The sequence below is a fragment of the Cucumis melo genome, chromosome 4, assembly GCF_025177605.1.
Source record: "Cucumis melo cultivar AY chromosome 4, USDA_Cmelo_AY_1.0, whole genome shotgun sequence".
Classification (NCBI taxonomy): Eukaryota; Viridiplantae; Streptophyta; class Magnoliopsida; order Cucurbitales; family Cucurbitaceae; genus Cucumis; species Cucumis melo.
The window spans coordinates 688,409-698,542 of record NC_066860.1 but is presented as its reverse complement, the minus strand read 5'-3'; the positions used below and the strand labels follow the sequence as shown (position 1 = coordinate 698,542).

Below are 10,134 nucleotides of genomic sequence, written 5' to 3'. Positions count from 1 at the left end.
ATGATAGTTAACGAAAGCAAAATCTATCAAACTCTTTTGGATCTACGAGTTTTCTTCCGACATATTTCGTAAATGATTTACGAAGTATAGTTACTAAGATACACTTTTTTTAAACTACTCAGAAATGCACAAATTATCGGTGTTTATTTATTTCTATATAATGGGTCAAATTTTAGTTTTTTTTTATTATTAAAATAGTCAATAAGCTTTGTCAATTTCTAAAAAAGAAAAGAAAAGAATTAAATGTTACTTCCTTGAGTTTCCAGATTTTGACATTATTTTTGAAGACTATTGTTAGAAATTATGTAACCAAAAGAAACAAACTCAGGTACGAGAAGTATTTATAAGTTAAATTTAAAAAATACATTAAAAAACCACACAAGAATATTTTTATATATAATATTTTTATTTTAAATAGCCCATAGATTTCATTATATAGAAACCAATGAAGAAATTTTAGTTAATTGAACAATTTTTTTAAAAAAAATTATGTAAAATACATGATCTCATAATTGCATTAGATGGAAGTAATCTAAATCCATAATTTGAACCATCTCGAAAGTATTAGAATTGATTTATTTTTTCTTTTAATAAACGATACCTTAAATATTTCAAATTAAAGAACAAATAAAGAAATTAGGTCAACTACATGAACAAAATGGACACACTTTTAAAGTTCAATCAACATGCTAGTTGTCATGTTCAATATTTTGGTTGGTCAATTGATGGCCATGCATGCAATGGAAGATGTGGTGTGTAGGAAGAAGAGGTCAAATTGAAAGAGCAAATTGTGGATCCTTTTAAGTTCATTCTCTTTTTATGTGTGTGGGGGGAAAAAACTAACACAAAATTAGTTGAGACCCAACAAAGGATAAACTCTATTGACCATTTTAACAATCATCCTCATCAGTAGTAATTCCTTCTCTAACTCCTAGAATTGTTGTCAAATCAATTTCTCAACAAGAAATACCAAAAAGAAGAAAGCGTTTTGAACGAGAACGAAAGCAAAATGGACGCAACACATAGAATGGTTTGCCAAGACGACTTGTTCAACCCTTTGTCATCAATGGGTGTTCAAGTTTCCTTCATTCTTGTCCTTTCTCACTTCTTCCATCTCGTCCTCAAGGCCTTCGGCCAACCCGGTCCCATCGCGCAGATTCTGGTACTATCGTTAATTTACTGTTCTTAAGAGACAGTCAAGACATGTTTTGATTACACATTTCAAGATTTGTTTTGAGTGGTTGTGGAACATATTTTTTTAAGATGATTTAACTCAAGTGTTAAGAATGTATTCGAATAACAAAAAATTTAACGATGAATTTTGCGTCTGTAGGCAGGCATGGTGTTGGGTCCTACTGGGCTATCAAACATCAAAGCTGTACGAGATGTATTTTTTCAGGCTTCAGCTGCCGATTACTACGAGATCTTTGGCTTTCTAAGTCGAATCATTTTCATGTTTCTTATTGGCTTGGAGACCGATTTCCCCTACCTTCTCCGCAACCTCCGCGTCGCTGGCATTGTCGCGTGTGGAGGTGCTGCAGTCGGTAGCGTCTTCGGCATTGCCGTCTCCTTCTTCCTCTACCAACAATTCGAAGAAAAAAGCAGTAAGTTCGGGTTTTTCTTCATAATCATGCTGATTCTGTCGTACACCGCTTCCCCGATTGTCATCCGTCTTGCGGCCGAGTTGAAGTTTGCGACTTCTGACGTGGGAAAACTCGCGATTTCATCAGCCCTCATCAATGAAATGTCATGTTTGGCCGTTTTCAATGCAATTTTAGCATTGAGATCATTCCGAGGGTTTGGGAAAGGAATATTTTGTGCTGTATTCATTGCGAGTGTTGTGATACTGAACAAATACTTAGCGAGTTGGTTGAACAAAAGAAACCGTAACCAAAAGTACCTTAAAAACATGGAAGTGTTTTTTTTGTTGTCTCTTGTGATTGCAGCATCAGTAATAATTGAGCTTGAAGCATTTAACAGCATTGTTAGCAGCTTTATTTTTGGGGTAATGTTTCCAAAAGAAGGCAAATCAGCAAGAACTTTAATGCACAAATTGACTTATTCAGTGCACAATTTTATTTTACCAATATATTTTGGTTATGTTGGATTCCAATTTGATGGGAACAATCTTTGGAAACTGAGCAATGTGATTATTGTGGGAATTATGGTATTGTTGAGTATTGGGAGCAAAATGAGTGGAACTTTGGCTGCATGCAACTACTTGAATATTCCTTTGAATGAAGGAGTTTTTCTTGGTTTTGTTCTTAACTTGAAGGGCCATGCTGATCTCTTGCTCATTGGTGGAGCCTCTAAGGCTATCTTGGTAAGTACTTATTTTGTATTTTAATCTTTTCTCTGTTGGATAATTTAACGTTGACTTAAACATGGTCGCATGTTAAAATGTACTAATGTATATAGAGTTAGCCATGATAATGTTTATAAAACTAACGATGGTCATGGTAGAGTTGTGTACTCTTTGGCTGCAGACATGGAGCAATCCTCGAGCTTACAACCTCCTCTTAATAAGCATAGTAATCAACACCATAATCTCAGGTCCTATCGTCGCCTTGCTGATGCGACGTGAACACAAGCTATTTTCTCACGCCCACACTTCATTAGAGTACACGGACCCGACCCACGAGCTTCGTGCGCTAGCGTGCGTCTATGGTCCTCGCCACCTATCTGGCTTATTCCCACTCCTCTCTTCCCTTAGCGGTGGTCACACTTCCCAGCTCTCCCCTTTCTTGCTCCACCTCATCGAACTCCTCCACAAGCGTCGTACTAATGTCTCGTACCACGAGCTCGAACAAGATGAATTGAGCGACGATGAAGGTTACGGAGGCAACGACGTGCTCGAAGTACATTGTGCCATTGATGCATTCATATCCGATACAAAAATATTCATGTCACTCTCAAAAGCTATCTCTGCTTTTCCTACCTTGTATGAGGATGTTTGTAATGCAGCTGAGGATTTGAGAGTTTCCATTGTGATTCTTCCATTTCATAAGCACCAAAGGATTGATGGGAAAATGGAGAGTGGGAAGGAAGGGATCAGAACAACCAATCAGAAGATTTTGCGCCATGCACCATGTTCAGTAGGAATTCTCGTGGACCGGGTTCAAACCGGGTTCTCGTCGTTCTCGCATTTGTTGGTATCGGATCACGTGCAGCACGTGGCTACGCTGTTTTTTGGTGGGCCAGATGATAGGGAAGCGTTGGCATGGAGTCGGAGAATGATTAGCCATTCGAGGATTAATTTGACCGTTATAAGGTTTGTCCCGACTGCAACGACCATTGATGCGGCGGCCACGGCATCGTCGAGTGATGATGGGGTCTTAATGGCTTTACCTAGTTTGCGAACCACTTCTAGTGAGACTGATAATACCTTCCTTGCTGATTTCTATGACAGGTTTGTTTGCATCACTGTTTCTTTCTCTATTTGCTTTTAGTTTTATGTTTGGTTTCTCCTAAACTTTATACTACTGTATGGTTTTTCACATTTATGTTCTTGAAATTTATGGTAGGCATGTCTCAACGGGACAAGTAGGGTACGTAGAGAAGCAAGTGAAGAATGGGGAAGAGACAGTGGCGGAGCTAAGAGACATAGGAGACATGTACTCTCTATTTATTGTGGGGAAAGGAGGGAGAGGTCACTCCACCCTAACCACAGGGATGAGCGACTGGGAGGAGTGCCCCGAGCTCGGCACGGTCGGAGACCTCTTGGCTTCTTCGGACTTTAATATCAGTGGTTCCGTTTTGATCGTTCAACAACATAGACACCAAAAGAAGGACCTTACTGATGATTAGGATCTGTCTTTCTACTTTTTTTCCATTGTAGATGTAGGTATAATAAAGCATATAACAACATTTTTTAAGAATTACAAATATATAAAAGATCTATCTGTGATCGACTCAAGAGTTTTGTATATCACTGGTAGACTTTAATAATTTGATCTAAATTTTACTATCTCTACAAAAAAAATTGTAGTATATTTGTTAATATTTTGTTTCTTATATATGGTTATATTCAAAGATAGTATTTGAAGAATTATTTGTTCATTTATTTGATTAAAAAAAAAAACTTTTTGGCCATATTTTTAAAACACACCTCTACTTTAAATTGTTTGGAACTTTTGAAACTTCAATGACGATGTTTAAAAAAAGAAAGATCGATTCATCTTTTCAAAATTGAAATATATAATACAAAATTAAATTAAAGAATACACTTGTAGGTAATTGAGTGATCATGTTAAAAGTAATTTTTGGAGATTTAGAATTTTCACCAAAAATGTATAGGAGCTATGAGAAAAGCATATCCAAAATTGATGAATCATATCTATAATTTGTCCAAAACATTGTACAATATGTGGGGGAGGTGAAGTCATTTGAAAATTGATAGAATCTTTTCATAAAATAATGTTTGATTACATAAAAAACAATTCTCTGAATTTAGACTTTGAACATTTCATGATCCAAATACACACCTCCTTCAAAGTGTTTGCATTAATTAAAATTTCTATCTTAGGGATGTTACCAAATATTGTAATTATATATTGGACAAAAGCTATCCCTTTAGCTTTAGTACTTATCTTTCCCTTTAAATTATATATATTGAAGAATTTATTTATTCGAGAATAATAAGAAAATACAAACTATTTATATTTTAGGGTAAAAAATTATTAAAAGACAAAAATTCATTACACTCGATTTTATGATAATCATAAAGTGTAAATAATTTAGTTATTTTATCATTTTTATCAATTTCCTTATATTTTAAATCACTAATTCACTTTATTTACCTATTAACTATATATATATATATGACATATGGAATAATCATCTTTTAGAACTATGAATCACTTTATGACTAATATAAAATAGAGTTACTAAATTCGTGCATGTAACTTCAATGGTAGTTGGTTGTATTATTTTCTTTGAAGTTAGAAAGTTTGAAATCTTATAGTATTAGAAAAGATATAAAATATGCTAGAAGATTGAAGACAAAGTCTCACCTCGGTTAGAAAAGAAAGTGATCATGTATATATTAGTAAGTAAAGAATAGTACTTGGAGGGATCTAAATTTAGTTACGTGGGTATGATTTTATGCAATTGAAACTGCAGAGATTAACAAGTAATAATAACTCTATCAAACTAACTGAATAGAGGAGTAGATCTTTGTTCGAGAGAAAGGAGATTAAAGGATACAATAGGTGATCGTGCTAACTAGTGTGTATTTTACAAAAATAATTTGTAGTGCTAATTCTCTACCTGGCTTTGCATGCAACTATAGCTCTCATTGGTCATCGATAATGGACAAATGAAGGAAGCCTAGATGAGTACGTTGTTTGAGGGGAGGTTCTTTTATCAGTAGAAACAAAATTCTACCTGAATTAAGAAATGAATGATAGAGGATATATAAGTGAAAATTGTTATTCAAATTGATACAAAGGCATTTTGAGTGATTATAAAACCAAAGTCAGTATATGTCTAAAGTATAATATCATACCATTATGGATATAAATAAATGATTAACCTTATTTTATCTCTCATTTCATACAATGATTTGCATCATTCTTAAGTATAATCGTTGATTCTTAGCCGGATTTCAAAAAAAGAAAAAAAAACACACACACATCTTTAAAAGCTAATTTTTAATTTTAGAAATTTGGCTCTGATTTTTAAACTATTAGCAAAATATAGATAACAAAAGAAGAAAGTTGGAGGTGGAAATAGTGTGTATAGTATTAATTTTAAAATACAAAATGGTTATAAGATGAAGCTGTATCTAATATATATATATATATATATATATATATATATATATATATTTTAACTTTTTAAGGAAAGAACCGAAAGTTTTGGACTAAATTTGTAATTTAACTAGATTTTAATATGGTAAATTTGTAATTTTTTATGAAATGTGATTTTTTTTCAAAATTATTAAAACTCTATCGAAAACCTCCTTAATTTAAATATAGTATATAATTAATCAAAATTAAGTTTAGCTCAACAATAATTGACATGAACTTTCTTTTATTCAATTTCTACCTTTTTCATCCTATAAAAAAAAATACATTCAATTTCGAGTGAATTTTTCAACTTTTTTTTTTTGGTTAATTTATTGATTTATTATTATTTTAATTTTTTTTCTTTAAACTTTAGCTCTCTCTAAAGTAAAGCTAAAGATATGGTTGACAATTGCTTTCCCAAAATGAAAAATAAAGGTTCAGAAAAAGCTGATAAAAGAATAATAATAAAGAAATATTTATAGATACCCATTTTTATCATTGTTGTTTTGTATTTAATAACTTGATAAATAAAAATAAAAATAAAAATAAAAACTTGAAATCATTTCTTTTTTCTTTTCTTTAAAAAACTCGAAATACATTTCTTAATTATTCATTTTATGGAATATTTAATTTTAGAAACAATAAAATAAAATTTGGGAAACTACCTTTTTACTTTTTTTTTTTTTCTTAAATGACTATTGATTTCAAAAACTTTTGTTAATAGTTGAAGCAACAATATATCACTAAATAAACTTTCTATAAAAACTAAAGAGAGAAAATAAAAAGCAATCTAATATTTATTTTTAGCCTTCATGACTAATTAATTAATGAATTAAACCTCTTTAAAAGCCTTATCTTATACTCTTTACCTTTTTATTTATTTATTCTTTTCTAGAAAACATCTATTTTCACTTTCATGAATGTAATTTAACTTATTTGCATTATATCTCATTATGGTATTTAGAACGGACAAAATGTTGATAAGACATCCATTATAACATATAAATTATATAAAAACTTAACTAAAACTAACATAAAAAAGTTTTGTAATTACGTTGGTCAAAACGAGCTCAGTTCAATGATAATTTACATAAACTCTCATCATAGAGGTAGGAGTTTTGCAAGATCAAGAGATAAAAATGGAATAGCTAAGAAAAAAAGAAAGATTTGCATTTAGGTCTCTAAGTTTTTAATCCCATCAACTTAGAGTTAAATTGCATTTTGTTCATACTTCTTAAATTTATTATCAATATTCAATAATAAATAAATATATTATCAATATTCAATAATAAATAAATATATTAAAATTTTTGAAGTAAATACAAGATAATCTTGTTTTCCTATCATGTTAAATTTCTATTGATGTCACAAAATATTATTGATCATGAAAATAACAAAATAGTCGACTTACTTCCAAATGTGAACAACTTACGTCTCGTTTAGTAATTATTTTGTTGTTTGTTTTTATTCTTAAAAATTAAATCAATAGACACAACTTCCACCTCCAATTTTCTTTTCCTTTTGTTATCTAGATTTTACCAAGGATTTAAAAAATCAAGCCAATTTTCTAAAATTGTAAAAATGTAGTTTTTAGAAAATTCGTTTTTGTATTAAAAAAAATCATTACAAAAAATGAAGAGAAAATAAGCTTACTTAAATTAAAAACAAAAACAAAAAACAAAAATGAAATAGTTACCAAAGAAAATTTTAGTTTTTAAACTTTAATAAGTAAATTTAGTCCATTCATTTTACAATTTGTAACAATTTAATTTTCTTATGATGAAAAAAATCAAAATTAAGTACCATTTTTATTACTTAACAACTTAGTCATTAACCTTATAATAAACAAAATTTATATATGTAAAGTTTTTTATTAAATCTTATTATAATTTTTTACATTGAAAATTAAACCATTAAACTATTAAATATTAAAGTTTAAAGACTAATATCGTTACTACCTAAAATTTAAAGACTAAACCTTTTGATTCTTCACAAATAAAGATGATTGACTATCGATATGGATTAGCGTCTTTATTAATCATCATCATAGCTTTTGCTAAATACTAAATATTATAAAAATTTAGAGCTCCCCCTTTTTTCTTTTCAACCTTTCTTTTTCTAAAATTCTTGATAGGGTGAGAGAGAAAAAAAATCAATAAAAGACAAGATTATTTTTTATTTTATGATAAAATATTATCAACTATATATACTTTGTTAGATTTTTTATTTCCATGTATGTTGTTTTAAAAAAAATGGTGAAACTATAAATAACAAAGATTTAAAATATAAGGTTTTCAATAGTATTTTAATTTTCATATGAATAATTAATAACTATTAAATTATTTCAATTAAAATATCAATTCACATAGTATTTATATTATTAACTTCCAATCTAGAGTTTTGATTCTTTGATTCAAATTGAAATGATGGATTTTAGGCATGATTCAAAAAGAAAATCCTACCATTGACTTTTATAAAGGTAAGATTGGAGATGGGCCCATTTTGGAACTTAGATCCATATAATTGAGGGGGCAGATGACAAAGCCCTCTCACACTATAAATTTGGGCCAACTATAAATATTTGTGCCCAAAACTTCTCATTATTATTATTATTATTTTCTTTAAGTTGACTATAGAAAAATTTCAATTGTGATCCTTCAATTTGGTACTTTAACTTTTGATTTCTTCCATTTTCACCCTAAACTTTTATATGTATTTCAAATAGGCTCACATGTAGGGCTATTAGCTTAGTGGTAGGGTATGTCGAGTTCGAATTTGGTTGTGGATTCATTATCTCCGATTCATGGAAATCATATATGGTTGGCTTTACAAAGAGCATTAGTGAAACGAACAAAAAAATGAATCAAAACAAAGAAAATTATAAATAAAGATAGTGTTTACGAATTTAATTTTTAAAATTCAAAAAGAAAAAACAAAAAGTCATTTTTCAAATATAGTAAAACTGAAATGTAGCAAAACTTCAGTTTTTATTATTGCACTGATAAACTTCTATCAATAAATTGATTTTACCATCAATGATCGAACGTGTTTTTAATAAAGAAAACGGTAAACCTATGGGAAAAAGGAGAAAAGAAAAAGAAGAAGAAGAAGAAGAAAAGGTGTGAGGGGGTGGGTGAATATTTAAAAGGGTGGGTGGTGAGTCATGATATAGAGAAGTGTTTTTCCATTGAGAAGGTGTTTGACAAAAGTCCTGTGATTGTGAGAGAGAAAGTGTAGAAGGAGCCACCCACAGCATTGAACCAACTCTCTCATCTTTTTAACCCTATAAAATTCTTTTTCCCACAAAATTTAAAAAGAAAAAACTCTATAAACGTTTGATGTGACGACGTAAATTTGTTACTCTACGAATCGTTTTTTAAATAATAGTAAAAAATAAAGCAAAACTTGTTTGATAATCGTTTTTGTAATCTATTTTTTAAAAAATAAAAAAGATGAAGCTAAAGTGGGTTTAAATTTTATATGATCGATACTTTTACATAATTTAACACTTATATAAATATATATTACGTCCTAAAAATTTCCATAAAACTTAAGAAAATAAGTAGCGAAATTTTACTCAAATACGTATAATATAAACTAATAGGCATTTTAACTTATTCTAAAGGAACATTTTCATATATAGCTAATTGAAGTAAGAAAATTTTAAATATATATATAGTTATAAAAATACTCAATATGTTATGAGTTGAATGGAAGAAAAAGCTTCATTATTAAATAGTATAACAACTACTATTGTATTTATTGCATAGATGTTCCAATTTTTTCTAAAATCAATGCAATGACTTTGTGGATAAAATCTACCTAAGTTCAATCTTTTTAATATAAAGTTTTTGAATACAATGTCATTCTTTGAAAATTGTTTATTTTTAATTTCCCTTTTCTAAAAAAAATAAAATAGTCTATTAAACAACAATATCTTCTTCTTTCAAAAAGAAAAAAAAAATTGTTTGTAGAACTATCCCATATTTAAATGGGACAAAAATCCACCATTGGAAAATCTAAAAGTCATAAATTTGCTATCATAATATGGAATGACACACACACATATATGTATGTGTGTGTGTGTATAAATTGAAAATATTAAAGGCTAGCTATATATCTTTCTACTTGGTGGGTTGGTGGGCTATGGCAAAATATAAAGTTTAAGAGAAATTGTGACCAAAGTAATATTTCATATATATATATATATGGGTATAGGAACAAAAACTTCTTTACAATTGAAAAATGACAAATTAGCCAAAAGATTATTATCATTTTTGAATATCATCAATGTGGAAGTTGATATGTTCCACACTCTTTGAGAATTGACATATTCAATGAAAGA

At 29.5% G+C, this 10,134-nt stretch overlaps 1 protein-coding gene across 1 annotated transcript; it reads left to right on the top strand.

Moving 5' to 3' along the window:
* Window positions 1-883: 883 nt before the first annotated feature.
* LOC103504000 (cation/H(+) antiporter 1-like) lies at window positions 884-3,916 on the top strand. Its single transcript, XM_008468421.3, has 4 exons — window positions 884-1,162; window positions 1,334-2,323; window positions 2,487-3,409; window positions 3,525-3,916. The coding sequence occupies exons 1-4, from the start codon at window positions 1,010-1,012 to the stop codon at window positions 3,805-3,807; spliced, it is 2,349 nt and encodes a 782-aa protein (XP_008466643.3). The 5' UTR covers window positions 884-1,009; the 3' UTR covers window positions 3,808-3,916.
* The last annotated feature ends 6,218 nt before the right edge of the window (window positions 3,917-10,134 follow it).